The sequence below is a fragment of the Triticum aestivum genome, chromosome 7B, assembly GCF_018294505.1.
Source record: "Triticum aestivum cultivar Chinese Spring chromosome 7B, IWGSC CS RefSeq v2.1, whole genome shotgun sequence".
In the NCBI taxonomy this organism is placed as follows: Eukaryota; Viridiplantae; Streptophyta; class Magnoliopsida; order Poales; family Poaceae; genus Triticum; species Triticum aestivum.
This window is the reverse complement of record NC_057813.1, coordinates 413983650-414001653: the sequence shown is the minus strand read 5'-3', so window position 1 is coordinate 414001653 and position 18004 is coordinate 413983650. Positions and strand designations below refer to the sequence as shown.

General features: G+C 40.5%; 1 protein-coding gene and 1 long non-coding RNA gene across 26 annotated transcripts; one reads left to right on the top strand and one right to left on the bottom strand.

Annotated features, from left to right (window-relative positions):
• The first annotated feature begins 1949 nt into the window (after nt 1-1949).
• Nucleotides 1950-8654, top strand: LOC123156645 (uncharacterized). 25 transcript variants are annotated; one of them, XR_006478306.1, is made up of 8 exons: nt 1950-2168; nt 2263-2420; nt 2528-2753; nt 3825-3868; nt 3995-4138; nt 5569-5669; nt 5819-5905; nt 8373-8654. XR_006478306.1 is itself a non-coding variant. In XM_044574783.1 (5 exons), the coding sequence occupies exons 1-5, from the start codon at nt 2067-2069 to the stop codon at nt 8603-8605; spliced, it is 624 nt and encodes a 207-aa protein (XP_044430718.1). In that variant the 5' UTR covers nt 1950-2066; the 3' UTR covers nt 8606-8654. The 25 variants fall into 25 exon arrangements, 4 of the variants coding, with proteins under 4 accessions (XP_044430718.1, XP_044430719.1, XP_044430721.1 ...); XR_006478303.1 differs by lacking the exon at nt 5569-5669; XR_006478299.1 differs by lacking the exon at nt 5569-5669 and having other exon boundaries at nt 7134-8654.
• On the bottom strand, nt 8090-9222 carry LOC123156647 (uncharacterized). The gene is made up of 3 exons (XR_006478308.1): nt 9008-9222; nt 8623-8734; nt 8090-8222 (listed from the first exon to the last, which is right to left on the bottom strand). It is a non-coding gene; the product is annotated as an uncharacterized lncRNA (long non-coding RNA).
• Nucleotides 9223-18004: the final 8782 nt, after the last annotated feature.

Genomic DNA, 18004 nt, shown 5'->3' with positions numbered 1-18004 from the left:
TCTTTCTGGCCCTGGTGGCAGCTTTGGGTAAGTTGCTTGGGGTGCTCCTGCTGCCATCATCATAGCTGCTTGAGGGACTAGTGCCCTCACTCACTTGAACCTACTCCTCTGACTTGTTCTGTCTGTCACTCTGATCAGACATATTGCAAACACTGACAGCAGACCCTGTGAATAGATATAGATGAGATAGGGTGGATGAGCATCACAAAATACAGAGTTTTTTGCAAAAGAATGAGTCAAAAACTTAGTTTTAGTTTTCCACAGAAAGCATTTCGGATCTACCGATTTGTAAACTCGGTGATACCGAAGCAGCTTTTGGAACCTAAACTAGTGAACTCGGTCAGACCGAGTCACAGTTCGGTGGCACCGAGACTGCTAGGGTTTCACAAAGTCCTGAACTCGGTCACATCGATTTGCAATTCTCGGTCAGACCGAGAATTACATGTGCAATGGCCTTAGCCGAATCGGTGGTACCGAGTTCTACAACTCGGTTGGTCCGAGATGGTTTCGGCGGAAATCTAACCCTAAATTTTCAATTCATCTCTAATCTATGGAGTGTTTTGACTAGATAAGATAGTTTCAATCGTGGCAAGATTCATGGCGAACACAATATGCTAGGAATCAGATAGGGATAGCACAGTGATCGAGTCCATACCCTAGTTCGGCGATGAACTCGCTACGGCGGCAACGGCGGGGATGATTTCCGTTGACGGCGGCGGAGACCAGCGGCAAGAGGCAGCTGGCGACGAGGAGGACGATCCGGAGACCCTGGAGGCAGAGCGGGCTGAGCGCGGGCGAAAAGAGTTTGGAGAAAATTTCCAAAGTTTTGCCCGTAGGTATATATAGCCCGACCCTGTCGGTGTGACCGAGTGGAACAACTCGGTGGCACCGAGATGCATATCTGCTAACAGTTACAGCAACTCGGTGTGACCGAAAAGTTCAAATTGGTTATACAGAGATTGAAAACCTAGATCGACTTAGTGATCTCGGTATGACCAAAACTAGCGGGTGTACCCGCGCATTTGCGCGGCTAGATTAATTTTTTTTGTTTATTTAACACTTGTTTTTAATAATTTGTCATGTTTTTATTTATTAATATATGTTGTTTCCCCATTTTTATTTAGTTTATTTATAAATTATTTTACATAACAGGATGACATATGGCAGTCTTGTGATTTTTTTAGGAAACTATACCGTCTCGTGCATTTTAAATAAATTCTATCATCTCTGAAAAAGATATGTTTATTATGACATCCATGTTGCTTCCCTGGGATACGACATGTACACTTAATCAGGGCGATTTGAGCTTTATCACGAAAAATAACTAATTTGTCCGATTCGGTTTTATTTAATTGGCATAAGGTCATATGTGATGAGAGTCCTGTAGTTATTGACACACATTATTTTAAGTTGATGATACACATGGTAACTATTAATAATTAGATTGATGAAGAAATAGAATATTGTGAATGGTGTTGGCAATGTAATGTAGATTTGATCCATTTTATATTTGTGATAAATGATCCGCATTTAGTTTTTGTCAAACATTTTAAAATTTTCTGGTGACATTCACGCAATGTTTAAATTATTTTTTACCTTCTCATGTTTTTTTTGCTTCATATATGTGTTTTTTAAAATTATGTATCTGTTAACTTATATGTTAATCTTTAGTGCATTTATTTTTTATTTCTTGTTGAACTATATGGTTATGATTGATTTATTGTTTATGAATTTATGAAGCAAATGGACCCAATTGTATAAAAAATGAAATATAAAGTTGCATCTTTTATTTTTTACCGGTCTCAATTTAGTCAAAACTATGTAAAACGTGTTTCATCATTTTAAAAGGAAATTGTGTAACGTGATTCCCATCCAACCATGTTTTTTTAGAAGAAATGTGCACGCATTTTTTTCTTTTCTTTTGACTGGATGTACGCCGCTCCTTTTAGTTGTGCTAGCGTAAAAACACATTTCCTTTCTTCTTTGCCTTTGAAGGGTAGTTGAAAGTAACTGAAGCGGCCCGTCCATGGGTGATTTTGCCCAAAATCTCAGTGCCCTACGCGTCCATGGGGCGATGCCGTACCAAATCGCAAGGGGAAAAAGAAATAGATGTTGGTGCCCCAAATCCGAGTGCCCTGCCCGTCCATGGGGAGATGCTCTACCAAATCGTAAGTGTATTTGCTCTAGCAGATTGATTTGTTTGCCCATCCATGGCCAAATCTTTGAGGAGGTGATCTTTGTGGCCATTTTTTGCCGAGACAGGACATGCGCTCCGGATCAGGCGTGGTTCACCAGCGATGCGACATCTCACTTTTGGCTATGCAGTCCATTGGCGCTGGGACATTTAGATGTGGCGTTGGGTTCAGGGGCCATCTTCTGTGTGTGGTTCCTATCGTCTTAGGCTGCGGATGTGCTCACAGGTATGAATCCCTTTGTGCTCTCCCACTCGCCTCTTGCTTTGAATAATGTTCATCATAATTTCATTAACCAATTTTTTTCTGAATGGAAGTACGCCTCTCCTTCTTAGTTTTTAGTACAGGGGGAAAACACAGTTCCTTCTTTCCTTCGTCCTTAAGGGAAAAAAGAAATGGAGGCCGTTGGCCCAAATTTGAGTTTCTTGCTCGTCCATTGGGAGATGATGTACCCAATCTGTAGTGAATATGGCGTATCAGATTAATTCGCTTGCCCATCCATGGCCAAAGCTTGGAGGATATCATGCTGGTGGCCATTTTTTGCCGAGACCTGGACATGTGGTGCGTATCAGGTGTCGCCCTCCTGCTGTCCGTACTTCTACCAAATATAAGTTATATTGCAACCATATAAGTTTTTGTAAAGTTGAATGATGTAGAAAACAGATAAGATTTTATCTTTCCATTGCGAAACAACTTTTTGTGTGAAATCAGAAATCATACCATAACTTTCTGTGCGGAGAAGTGCAATTATACTTGTTCTCTGAATTCTGCAGTAGAGAACACAGTAAAGCAAACATATGGATCTGCTTGAATAGAGTCTAACTAAACTTGGCAAGAGACCCTTGCATCTAATTATTGTTTGACAGTAAAAAAAGGAGGTTTACATGCACTTTCACTGAGCTATGTAGCAAAACATGAGCTTAATGTGAGACATGTATTCGTGTAGCTGCAGGTTAAGTTTTCAAGTTCAGTGATTTACGTTGCGTCTTAATTACCACGTAGAGGCAGTGCTATATGCTGAACACACACAAATGCAATCTAATAAAATCTTATAAAATCTTGTCGTCTAATGAGATTTCTGAGAATCATGTTTATCAGAGTGGTTATTATTCTTAATTTGTAATAAGATTTTAAAACTTTTGGCCATGTGGAAAGTAGGCTACATGTACACACTCTCTATGCATGAAATAAGTGTATGGCAATAGTACTATGCATTGTCATGTTCTTATTTGTTGCTTACGAATTAATAAGAAATCCAATCTATAACATCTTTTTGTATACAGTGTTTCCGACCATATATCAAACATATGGATGTCACGCTTTTGAACCATACATTGTATTGTTTATAATCATTATTATTTGGCCCTCGTATGCATTTGTTTGAATAACAAAGAATTAGAAGATCTCTTTGTATACTATATTCTTTGCGCTATCTTCGCTTGGGCACTCATTGTCGTCGATCAGCACCTTTAATCCTTCTCTGTTTGTGACTCTTGATAATGCCACATATAGTTGTCCATGGCAGAAGACTTGCTTAGGCAAATATAGGCCCACCTTGTTTAGGGATTGACCTTGACTTTTATTTATCGTCATTGCAAAACAAACTGATAGAGGATATTGCCTTCTTTTCAGCACGAAGGGCCACTTCGAGTCGCTTGGTGACATAATGATTTTAGGTATGTATACCTTGTCACCAACGTGTGTTCCTGTGATTATTTGTGCTTCAATGTACCTGTTTCCAGCTGTGTGATAGTCATTCTTGTGCCATTGCATAAACCTGCCGCTTGATTGATGTTTCGTAGGAGCATCACCGGCAAACCTACCTTCAGTTTAAGCTCGTGGTTTGGAATTCCTGGGAAGGTCATCTTGTTAAGGAACTCCGTTGGACACATATTCTCCATTGTGTTGTACTTCATTGTTGCCTTGCATATAGTGTCCAAGCTTAGGTATGTCACCTCTTCACCTTGTATTTGGCTCATTATGTAGTCATTTATCTTCTCAACTGTTTCATTCCTTGGGCATAGTATTGCTCTTTCTTCGAGAAATTCACGGTCACGATAGTTTTGTTGCAAGTTTGGGTACGTGCTTTTGACTATCTCTTCTTTGGGGTCTTCTCCTTTATGTAGAATTATGTCTTTAGGTATTCTTACCCAATCATCTCCATCATCGTTTGTTTTTTTTCCATCGCCAATTTGTAATATCCATTCTGCAAATTCAGCCACATTTTGCCTTTGTATTGGATCTTCTGACAGGCACTTCAGCCGCATGTTTTCAGTTAGTCTAAATATTTGAAAGTCCTTCCATAGGTATGACCTTTTGATTGAGGCATTTACTATGTGCTCTCTCTTTCCCTTTGTTATCACTGGAAGTATTTGTCTGAAGTCGCCTCCTAGCACAACTGTCATACCACCAAATGGCCTTTCGTCACTATTTTGGTTTGTGAACCTTAGAATATCCCTAAGGCTTTTGTCTAGTGCCTCAAAGCAGTTTTTGTTTGCCATAGGAGCCTCGTCCCACAGTATCAGTGAGGTCTTCTTTACCAGTTCAGCCAAATGTGAGCCTTGTTTTATTTCACATGTTGATTCTTCTGTGATATTTATTGGAATGTGGAATCTTGAGTGCGCTGTTCTTCCACCTTGGAGCAGCAAAGCTGCAATGCCAGATGATGCTACCGCAAGCACTATCTTTCCCTCTGATTGTAGCTTCGTTGTAATTGCTTTCCATAGATAGGTTTTCCCTGTGCCACCATAGCCTTCTACAAATATCTGTTTTCCAAGTCCTCTCTCAGCTGATTCCATTATTGCATCAAAAGCCATTTTCTGGTCGTGGTTAAGATTGTTTATTATTATTTGGTGCTCACTCTTTAGTGCCTCCATGTCATAGCTGAGTTCTTCGTTTATCATCCTGTTTCCAAGTTGTTCAAGTTCTATAGCATTTGGTAGTTCTATGTCTGAATAGTCCTTTAGTGTCTTTCCTGCTTGCCTCATTAGTTTCTCTATCTCAATCAAAGCATATGCTTTTTTCTGTGAATCAGTAAGCTGCAGCGTAGGAAAGTTTAGGATAATTCTTCTTTTGTACTGGATATCTTCAGACAGTGCCTCCCATGTTGAATCCCACAACATCTTTGGGCTGGTCACCTCACAATGGCATAAAATTGTGGTGAATAGTTGTCGTAACTGTGTCCCTGATCCCCAGCTTGATGCTTCATTGATGCATTCAATCCACTCAGCATCGTCATCAAGAAATCCAAGCGCTTGGCATGCTGATTTGTATGTTGGGTGAACAACTCCATTAACTGTTCTAATATCCTCAAATGATGTGCATCCTTTCTTGGTGTTTAGAAGCATTCTCATATAATACCGGTCGCCACTTGCAGGGTGTGCATAGTAGATTCTTCCAATCGCAAAGCCCCTTTTCCGCTCCTCCCAAGTTTTGCTTTCACTTTTCCATACAAATTTTGATGGGAATTCTGCATAGGTTAATTCTTTTCCCACCTCATGTATTTTGTTTGCCTCCATCCACTCAGTGAACTTTGTACTTGTGGATCCTGGTCTTCTTACTATCTTCTCGATGTCAGTCGAGTCCGGAAAAATGACTTGTTGCTCATTTTCAATGTGGAATGGCAGTCTCTCGACGGGTGGATCACGATGGTGAAGATCAAACTGGAATATCCGCCAGCATGCTTCGGTTGTTGATATGTATCTCATCTCTAGGTATTTCCTGATTTCATCATAATCGTTTGCCGCATCCCTTTCCTTTAGTAAGGCTGTTACTTGGTCGTCGTCTTTATGGATGTACTTAAATAGGTACTTGATTGACCTGGACCTGTTGCACCACTCGACATTTATGTGAGCTTGGAATTTGACCAAAAGGTTTCTGTTGTATGGCACGACAAATCTGTTGTCGAGCATTGCTCCTCCCTTTTTAATCTTCCTTCCATTGTCTCGCCTTCTATATACTGGAAAGCCATCCTCATCGATTGTGCTATCGACATTGTATCCTTTTGGGAAGTGTTTACTACATCTGTTCTCCATCATGCATGGCGATTTTGTATTTGCCTCTCCGCAAGGCCCGTGCATCATGAAATTCTCAACAGCTGCATATCCGTCCGGATCGACATCTTTGTCTGGGATCTCCACACTGATTATTTGGTCAATTTCTGATGGTCCTTTGCACTTGTAATTCTCTTTGAGGAATACCAGTATGTGCGCATGCGGGAGTCCCCTCTTCTGGAACTCTATCGCGTAGATAACTGCATTGATTGAATACATAGTTTGGTTTTGTTACATTTCAGAAGCATTTTATTAAATAGACAAAGGCTATAGTGTGCTAAAACTATTAAAAATTTAGATGCTATTAGTTGCGATGAGTAGTCGACTGATCTTACTTGCTATCGTTTCTCCAAAGTGTTTCTTCACAACGATGTCTCTCATCAACTCCTTCAGTTTTATCATGAATACTCGATCAACAATATCTGGCCGGTCGGCTGGATTAGGCCTCCTCCTGCTTCATCTAGCATGTATTGGATCTCGGGCCACTTTGCATTGCATGTGAATGTTATAAACAGGTCTGGATATCCAGCCCAACGGCATATTGCAAAAGCGTCTTGCAAGTTCTGTGCCTTGTATCTTCTGCCTCCTGTAAAAGATGAAGGTACAATTATCATCTTTCCAACCTGCTCTGTTCTGGTGTCCCCTCGCTCAATCGCGTCTTGCAGTCCACTATAAAGTTCAGTTCGTAACTTCCCTTGATTATTCCTGATCCAGTTTAGTCTGTTTTGCTCAATGCATGTGTAAACATCTACCCAAAATTGCAGCGATAGATGTCTAGACGTTAGCAGTGACATTCCTTGGTCAGGTCTTTGCTGTAGGTAGTATGCGTAGTAGTCCAGCATAGTTACATATTTCCTGCTTTTGTCACCTTCTTTTCTTCGCTTGTAAGGTATTTCAAGCTTGAAGCCGTCTTCTCCGTATGGAAACAACATCGGGTATTGCATCGACATGAACTTTGGATGGATTTCTGATATTCTGTGAGGTTCCATATTTTTGTACTCGACAACGATGTCTCGTCCTTCACTCTCTCCAGTTGGATCTCTTACAACCAATGCTGCAACTTCCGATGCAGATGGAAGGTTGTGTGTTCCGTTCCTTTTCCCAAGTATCCGAAGTGTGTAATCGTGGTAGTCTTCTTCTTTGAATCTATCTCTTGCCATTCTGAAAGATTTCGCGAGGATGTTGTTCTCATCAAGCATATTTTGTAGTTTTTCGACAATGGCAGTGTTCACCGTTGATTTTTTATCATTGCATCTTGAAGCATCTATCCTGTTTTGAACCTCATTTTCTGTCTGATAGATGTATAGCTGGGCGAATCGAGGTTTGTTACCTTCTTCAGGTAGTAGACTTCCGATATGGTGGTAGTTCTGGCCATGCAGTCTAAAAACATATGGTCCTTTGCCTTTGTTTATTTCTTTGTCAACAGCTCCTCCCATTGATGTGAATGAGAACATTGAGTTGTATGACCTGATGTTTTCTTTGAAGTTTGTTGCATCACTTCCTTCACCTGTTAATAGTCCTGCGAGATAAGGTGGAGGATATGCTATCTTTGGTAGGTCAATCTTACCTTGTTTACAGCAAATTCCGAAAGAAGGTTTTTTGGTTCCTTTATGAGAATTTAATCTTTCCTCACACCATAGTATTGCATTGCAATGTTCGCATCTATATGTTGGCTTTCCAAAGTTCCATATCGTGCTATCATAACTTCTGGACGTAGTGCTGCTGCTTGTTTCTATGATGTTGCTTTGAAGGTCATTGTCCCTCCCATTTCTCCTTGAACGCTTGACATCTCTTATTTCATTGATTTGTTCCTTTCTCTTCCGTGAAGCACCTTCTTCTATTTTATTGGTTGTTTCCTGTGTATTCCTGCATCTCTTACTCCTTTTTTCTTGTAGTTGTTGTTTCCTCCTGATAATAGCTTCTTTAGCTTCTTTTGCAAGTGGGCCTGCTGATTTTGACGTATACTGTCCCTTCATTTCTGCATTTGATATTCTTTTAGCAATATAGTATCAAATATTTGAAAGGTACTTTATGCACAATGTCGTAAACAAAACAATGTATGCACTAAATAAGAGATGTTGGCTGCATGTAGAAACAACCTATAATTCTTATCAATCATGCTTTTCAGGATTGTTGTGTTGCGTGGTTCGAGCTGCAGCGTATGGCATTATTGGTGTGACAGTGTGGTTGTTTCTCAGTGCACGACAATTGCTCCATGGGAATTACTACGGCGAAGTACTCTCAAAGTCATTTTTAGCACTACACGTAAAATTATTTGGTTTTGTAATATTTACAAAGGGCAATCTTTCAAATGTATATTTTAGAGAAGTACAAAAAATTAGTCATTACATGAAGATATAAAAAGGTGAATGATATACCTGATAGTGTCTTCTTGCCTTGGTTTTTAAAATTTGTAAAGCTTCACACGTTTCTGCTAATAAATTATTGTCACAATTGTATCTTTGCTGCAAAGCAAATCCTGTACTGATCCTGGAAAGTATTTCGTATGATGTACAAAATTATTAGAGCATATCTTTCTATTGCTGCCATGATTTTATCAGTCTGTATGTCACTTTTAGTTCATCACAGAAGCTGGTACTGTTTTCTAAAAGAAAATAGAGCTTATGTGAAGAGCCAAGGCATGACGTGTGAGAATAGCTTATTTGAGTCAGTATTATATGCCTAAGTGTAAAACAATGTAATAATGAATAAAAAATTCATGAGGTTACTTTGAATTGCTGATAGTAGTAGTTTTGCACGTACCGTCTGATCTGAAGTCTGGCAAGTCTGATTCGCGTGCAAGTTCTTCCAGCGATTCAATCTAGGTCGATTCTAACTAATCTTGTTTAGTTTTAGATGGATCGATGATCCAAAGGTCTAGATGATAGGATCCCTTGGTTAATTGAAGTGTATGTTCAGCTATATAAGGGTAGCACACCAACGTGTGCTCAGATCAGCCTATTCGATACGGAGTAGGAACCGAGTTCATAACGATTACGGTATACTATAGTTTTTTTTGGGAAAAGTATACTGTAGATAGATAAATTCCAAGCCCAACTTTACATGCCCCACGTATGAAGCCTATTCAGGCCCAGCAGTTTTGACAACACCACGTATAAACAACCCGTACAAGTTATCATCATCTTCTTACAACTCCCCTCCTTTATATATACAAATAAAAAAACTTTCAGCTCAGTCGTTCCCCTCCAGCATCCTTATCCATCCGCACACACCACTTTTTCCATTAGCCGGCTGATTAAGATCTCGCTGCTTGCCATCACCAAATTGATTCTCAAACCATCACGGCTGATTCATTCCTTCCCATTTCTCTTCGTGTAGGTACTGGCACAGTTTACCGTTGAGCAGAGTGCGCGGACGCGTCCGTCGCATTCTCAAGGATGTGGATTCTCGACGACCTCGTGGAGTCCGGCGGAGCGTTCTCAAGGGTTTCGGCCAAGATGATGACCTCTTCTTGGCGTACGGCTAGAGGTCCATGGCAGAGGTGTTGTAGTTTGGCCCAGTGGAGGAGGCTGCGAGGGAAATCACCGAGTCATGTACTGAGTGAGTTATTAGATCTGACATCTAGAGAATACAAATAGCAGCCGACGACCATGAGATGCTAGCCTTCTCATTGTTCTTGCTGTCAGGCTACCACTAACTGTAAGTGCCAACCGAGGATTATTTCTTATACTTTATCCATAGTAGTATTGTACTCCATAGTATTTTTAATTTGTTATTTGCAAGAAATGATGCCTTTTCCCTTAAAAAGGGCCTTATGAAGAGAAAGTTTGTTCACCTTGGATATTAATTTTGTTATAGGTTTGTTGAGCAGCTCACTTGTGCTAGCAAGACGCCATGGATTTGCTTATATCAAATCCTGCTATTAAGTTACAGATGAAGCAAGGTATGTTCCTCTCTGTTGTTCTGGCGAAGTATAGTTTCTTCAAATTGTGAAGTAAATCCTAATGTGTGAAACTCTGGTCTTGTAGTATGTTCTTGTCTATTATGCTGACCTCGTAAAGATTTGCCTAAAATAGCATGTGCATAAGGAAACTACATGAAGAAAGTTATCGATCTGTTATAGACTAAGAACATTGGTAACATTCACACCCTTAATCTAATAAGTATCCTTATCATAGTCGATGTCAATCAAATACTCTACTTATCTTGGTCGATACAAATAGACAGTCTCACTATTTATTTGATAAGCTACTGATCCACTAATTATCTTGATAACATCCTTTTTCTCCTGGCCTTCGATTTCGATACTTCATCTTCATTTTCAACCATTGTATTTTTGGCTTCTGCTTTAACATGTTCCTTGTTCCCGCAAACACCTTTTTCCTTTTGTTGAGGCATATTGGTCTCAATGCATTCATCCTCTGACTCGTTTGATATTACAACAAATCTCAGTCTCCTTTTAGTGCCACTGCGGAGCTCACGTGATGACGATGATATTTTGTCTTGACGCTTATCTTTGTTTAATGTAGTCCCAGTGCTGTCATGTGGCTCCTCTTTCACAGGCACCTGTTCACATGAAAGTTTGCCAGATGAAACTTTATTATTCTGTGACTGCAAACATATACATTTTGAAAATTAGACACACCTCTAAAATCTGAAGTGCGTATATAGTTAAAAAAATCAATCACCTTTGTATCTGGCATGTTTTGCTTCTTCATTAACACGGTGTCCACCTCATCATCCATCAATTCCTGCAAAACATATATAAGATGGATTAGTTAAGGAAGTTCGAAGATGGTAAAAAGTTAATGTAGCTTTACCTCCTCGGCTTTATTGTCCAAATAGAGCATCTCAAGCCTATCATCGGGCACAAATGTTCTTTTTACTGCATAGTTTTGTGTGCCAAATGTGAGATTATTATCATTGAGCTTGAATCTAAATATAAGTCTTCTTCCACATAATTGTTGAATAATCTTTGGCACTTCTTCTGATTTCCCATCTTGTGTGTCCAGCAACTTAGATGCAGATGTATTAAGCAATCTTGCAGCCTCCTCGTCAAATAAAGTGCAACTTGTAGTAGATGTATGGTCACTAATTTGGAGTCGAACACGATACCTAACATACGATTCGTGTTAGTAGGGAGTAAATATAATATAACAGTTCTTGTTCATATTTTAGTAATATAATATGCTTACCGAGGTGTGACCTTTTCTGGATATATACCACAACTCTTGCAATAATAATTTTCGGTTTCCTTGGTAGCCAATTTGTGGCACTTGTCACATGACATGTACCACCATTGAATATTTTCTTGCAAACGATCTACTGTAGCTATTGCTGTGAATACAAAATCCTGAAAAAAATAGTGTTAGCATTTGAGTGGTGTGTGGGATTAAGAGGCATAAATAAGCACAGTGTGGTTTCATTGTAACCAATATTAAATGAATTGTCCATGCAGGTCTTATCTCGTATCACAGAGATTGATAGTATCATTTATTGGAATTCTGATGCATTACCTGGTCTGACTGGTTTCCGTGCCTCATTGTAGTAAGTTCTTGTAATGTTATCCTCTTATAAAACATCTGTTCTTCTAGTGTTCCTTGATTACTTCTATCTATACTGATCATCTTGGTAAGGTTTTTTCTGTTGAGTCCCTGCACATGTATGAAGTAGATAAGAATATAAATCTTGAATCAACCTGACTCACTAATTATGAGTGAAAAAAATAAACTGGAGGTGTTTCATACCTATCAAGAAGTTCTTGTGTTTCTGGTATATCCAGATCAATATATATTCTTGTGGCACTCGTTGACTTTAGGCACAAACCTATTTAATCAATCAATTAGAATTTGTAAATGATAAGAATAGCATGTAAGATCTATGCACTTACCATTGAATCTCTGCACCACCGTTGATGTGATAATAAGGACAGTTTGGCTGCCGATTACATCCTCGGTTAGAAAATAAGCAAACTTTCCCCATAGCGTGATTCTGATTTTATCACCCCTAAAGAATTTAATCTGAGAAGTTAGTGCTAACCACATGGGGGAAGTTTAGTTAAATTTCAGACATGCATATGCATATACACTTACTCTGGCATTAGGATTTCAATCTCACGGATATATGAAGGTTGTGGGTTCCTTTTTGTTATTCTTGTCTCCACTGGCTTCATTTGAGTTAGTAGTCCAATGACATCTGCATATTTGGAGATTAGTGATATAAAAATTAGAAATATCAATTATTTGGAGGTCATAATTACAACTATAAACATACCTGAGCATTGTGTATCTTTTTCGGCCCTTTCTTCTAGTGTGTCCATGGTAGCAAACTCGAAGCAATAATCTGGGAGAACTTTCGAAGATCCTTTTATTTCCTTTACCTTTGTATTGTATGCAAAAAATATTTTAATTTCATTGCTCACTGGCCTATATTTTGTGGATTCCACGACCTTAAAATTTCTGAATGCATAAATAGATTTTTCATTGATCTTTGATCTAAATGTGTCTATAAGATTCTTCCAGATAGTAGCATGGATTGTTTCACCCTGTTAAAAGAATCAAATATGGTTAGTAATTTGCTTCATATGACAGAAAAATTCTAATTTAATATATTAGAAAACAAACCTGCTCATCCATCAGTATCATATCTATGCTAATAAGCTCATCGGTCGTAGGATTCACTGAATCCCAAATTCTCATTACTTTCACTTGAATATTCCAATTCTGTCCTCTTGTAGTTAAGTCGCTCAACTTCTTGTATGCCATATTCTTATGTCTTCAAAATTAACAGGGAACAGTTTATCAATTGATATAGTATTTATGAAGATTCTGCACATAAAAAGTAAGCTTGTGAAATAACAATTACCAAATCTGATGAATCAGGTCAGAAGTGATTTTGCGCCAATTCTTCCAATGTCGCTTCGTCGGGCGTCGAGCGTGCTTACGCGTGACTTTGTGGGGCGTCGAGTGAAGCGGCTGGACGTGGCTTTTCGTCTGGACGTTGAGTTGCATGTGGCATGTTCAAGTCGCCGTGGTCGTTGGCTTGTAATTGTTTGATGGGTACTTTTGCAGCCGTGTGTACTTATTTATATATGGGTTTAGGTGTCTTGGTTTGTGGTGGCCGGGACCGGCTGGAAATCAGATGCCCACACCGTGTGCTAATCAAACTTGTTTTGTTTGTTTGTATTAGTTCCTGGAACTTTCCTCACGTGAGGGAGTTGTCCTTATACGTTTAATATTAGGTTCCTTATATCTTTTAGGTTTGACTAATATTTTTTTCCTTACCATTGACCCATCGATGGGAAGTTCTTTTTGTACGGGCTAGTTGTAGACGCGTGCTTTGGAACCTATGTGGACTACTTCTACGTGACATGTTCTACTATTTTGTACATGTATTATATTCTTACGTAACGCTTGCATCTTTCAATCTCAGCCGTTAATACATAAAATTAAGGATCAAGATAATTTAATCTATGTGGACGCACGTGGTGGCTTGTTTGCCTATAGTTTTAATTAAATAATAGATAGATTATGCACACAAAGGTGACACGTTCCCTCCCAGAACCACGAGCCTTCTTGAGAGAAGCTCCAATTTGCAAGAAGCTTATACCAAAATTTGTTCCTATTCGGCCAATTTTTTTTACCACGGATGGTACTACCATGACATGACACCATGCCAAGTTTCATGATTTTAAAACCAAGTTTCTCAATGTTCTCGACCGAGCCACGATGCCCAGATGTTTGAATTTTATTCTCATTTTTGCATCGGACCTAGAAATTCACCCGAGGACACAAATGTGATTTTTCAACCAACTTTGGTGCACGGGAGCATGTGCTTGTAGTTCAAATTTGAATTATGCACATTAAATGACCAAAAACTCAATTAATGTGTAAATAAGGCCAAACGAAGCCGGAATAATTCCAAAATTTAACAAGGCACTCATGTAGTTCTATGTTGCCTTTGTAAATAAACTCAAGGGGGACAGGCGTATATCGTTTCGCACTCAATGGTGGCACGTTCCCTCTCAGAACCACGAGCCTTCTTGAGAGAAGCTTTGGTTTGCAAGAAGCTTATACCAATATCTGTTTCTATTCGGCCAATTTTTTTACCACAACATGGTAGTACCATGACATGACACCCATGCCAAGTTTCATGATTTTCAGACGTGTTTTAGATTTACAAGAATTTTAAAATCAAGTTTCTCAATGTTCTCGGCCGAGCCACGATGCCCAGATGTTTTAATTTTATTCTCATTTCTTGCATGGGACCTAGAAATTCACCCGAGGACACAAATGTGATTTTTCAACCAACTTTGGTGCACGAGAGCATGTGCTTGTAGTTCAAATTTGACTTATGCACATTAAATGACCAAAAACTTAATTAATGTATAAAAAACGACAAACGAACCTGGAATAATTCCAAATTTAACAGGGCACTCATGTAATTCTATGATGCCTTTGTTAAGAAACTCAAGGGGGGGGGGCAGCGTATATCGTTTCACACTCAATGGTGGCATGTTCCCTCTTAGAACCATGAGCTTCCAAATTGACCCAATTTTTTACCACAACATGTTAGTGCCAAGACATGACACCATGCCAAGTTTCATGATTTCCAGGCGAGTTTTGGATTTACGTGAATTTAAAATCTAAGTTTCTCGATGTTCTCGGCCGAGTCATGATGCCCAGATGTTTGAATTTCATTCTCATTTCTTCCATGGGACCTAGAAATTCAACCAAGGACACACATGTGATTTTTCAACCCACTTTGGTGCACCGGAGCATGTGCATGCAATTCATATTTAGATTATGCACATTAAAAGTCCAGAAACTCAATTAATGTATAAAAAGGCCAAAAGAACCCGAAATAATTCCAAAATTTAATAGGGCACTCATATAGTTCTATGTTGCCTCTGTAAAGAAAATCAGGGGGGAGGCAGCGTATATCGTTTCGCACACAAAGGTGACATATTCCCTCTCGGAACCACGAGGCTTGTTGAGAGAATCTCCGGTTTTGCAAGAAGCTTATACCAAAACTTGTCCCAATTCAGCCAAAAATTATACATATGAAAATAGGGTTTAGATTATCTCGAACATCTCGCTACCTAGACCAATAATGTACTATGATTTGAATTCAACATAAAATGGATAAAATATTTGAATTGCAGAGCGTATGGTACATGTAGTTCATAGTGAAATATGATTACTGCTATATGCATGTTTTTTGTTATCAAGATAATATTTAAATTATTGTATAACTTGACAACAATCGTATTCAAATAAGGAAAATTGATTCAAATTTAGTCCATATGGTAGACGATATATAGCAATATAGTAAAAGGGGACATGACTCTCTTGTGTCTTGTATGAATTGTTTTTTTACACATTAAGTTTGTTCTGCCGAACAAGGAATCTGCACCTTGTTATCTCGAAATTTTCAAGCTCGAGTATCTTTTATCTCACCCGCTTTGAAACTCCCGCCTCTTCAACCCGTGCCGCGCCTTGTTATCCTGAAATTTGGACGCACACGAGAACTCCCTCCTCATCCGAAATTGGTCCCGCAGCCCAGACACGCGAAATCCCCCTTCTACCCCTCAGCCGAAAATGAAGCTCCACGTCGCGGTGTCAAAACCGGTGGGGGTACACTGGTAACTTACCCAACATTTCGGGCAAGCGCGTCCCTAAGCTTGGCTCCCCTCCCCTTTCGCCCCCCATTCGTACACCGAGGCTGCCAAAACCCGCGAAACCCCACGCTCCTCCGTCGGCCTCCCGACCCCCGCCCAGCCGGAGACTCTTCCCCGACTACGCCGTCCACCGCAACAGCTCTCCGTCCCTCATCCACCGCACCGAATGAGGATCCGTTGTCGATCTCGTCGTCTCGCAGGATCAGCCGCCCCGTCCTCCACCTCCAAGGAGCTTCCCCGATGTTCGCCTCGTCTATCGCGCCACCTCAATCCCCACAGTGCCGTCTTGACTTGCCCCACCGAAACCACAACACCCTCACCAATTCCTCCGATGAAGCCGAGGCCAACTCGGCGCCACCAAGGAGGTTCTGCACTCACCGCTGTATTTTATCTTTTATTCGATCTCACGGGGCTGTCGGTGCTCGATACCAAGCAGACATGGCGGGTCTCCATCGACGGCGCCGTCGCCGGCCACATCATCCACGGCGTATCTCCCTCATGTCATTGCTTCCTCGGCGGCGACTTCCACAACAGCACTAGCTGCAGTTGCTCCGGCTCTAACTCATGCTGCGGCTCTGTTCTTGCTGTCGGTCGCGCTGCTGCACTGCTTTTGCTTTCGTTCATGCTGCTGCTCTGCTCTTGCTCTCGCTTGCGCTGCTGCTGCTGCACGACCTCCAGCAGCTACAGGAGTTGCTGCTTTAGCACTCGCTCGCGGTGCTACTGCATGACTTGATCTCTGCTAGTGTGTTCCCTGCTCGAGCATCTGCTGATTTAGATCACTGCTTCTCTGCTACTAGTGCTCGAACGCCCTAAACATCTATTGCAATGCTCTGTTACTAGTTCAATCAGTTTTGACAGTAAAATTCAGTTTCGATTGTAAAGTTCATTTTCTTCAGTTAAGTTTAGAGTGAATAGTACTTACAGCATTTGCCGGAGCGGCCGTGGCGCGGCTGATGCTTTTTACATCTAGCACTTTTTGGTGATGTATTTATATCATCTATTGAAGATGATATTAGGGTCCCAGTTCATATTAACGTTGTCTGTCTTGTCCTGCTTCAGCCTCGTCGCCGTACACCTTAGCGGAGCTGCTCCAACGACGGAACCGTCCATCACAGCGGAGCAGTACCCTCGGTGCCGTTTCTAGAGGCATCGGATCTTCTTCCCCGCCTCCGACAGTCACACCAGCATCATCACCATCCTTCACGTCCAACCCAATGATGTTAAGGTCCACAAGGCTATGCCAAAGAGGTTGTACACTCATCGCATCACTTTGTTACTCTACATTCATGTCGATCCCTCAGGGATCCTTTGCTATGGAACTACTATTCGTGCAAATCTGTTAGAAGGAGTGGAGCAAAGCAAAACTGGAGGATTTTTTTCCTTTGGTGTCTCTTTCGAAGAAAAAAATAGGAAATTTATTCACTTGGACGTCCTTTTCAAATTAATATGCATGAAGAACAGAACTAATTGCATTACTGGCATAATAAGATTCTTATTTTTTTCATTTTCACGTGGTTTGACTTTAATTTGACCACGTTTCTCCATTCCAGTGTTCTTCCAATTCATGTGAACCAAACACCCAGGTTGACTGAAATCCTATGTTTCCAAATGCTTTATTTTGCACGTGCATTCCTATCCTATTCCTGTGTTTTTCCTGTCCCTGCGTTTATAGAATCCTCCAATTCTAAGGAGCCCTTACAGATTTACTTCATTTTTAGATAGGCATCAAAGAAAACTCTGTGTGTTATGTCCTGCTCCTGCCGTTCCGTCATCCACCCCACCTGAGGTGCACCATCGACAGAAGTGTTCACTGTAGCAGAGATCCCCCCTACAGACTTCCTTTCACCGCCTCAGATCATCTTCCCCATTGTCGACAGCCATGCCAACTGTATTACCATCATCGACTGAGCAGATGAACCCGAGGACTACACAGTTCCGGAAGAGAGATCGCAGTCTTCCGTGTTTGCTTACATTATACATCGGTTATTATTACCTGCTACTTTATCGTTCAAACTTGAGTTTTGAAATGCCCATGGGTCTCATATCGAGCCAGCAACAAATAGTATCTGTCTACTATCTGGTTCATCTGGGGTCTTCTATGTGGTTCATATTGGGTGGGC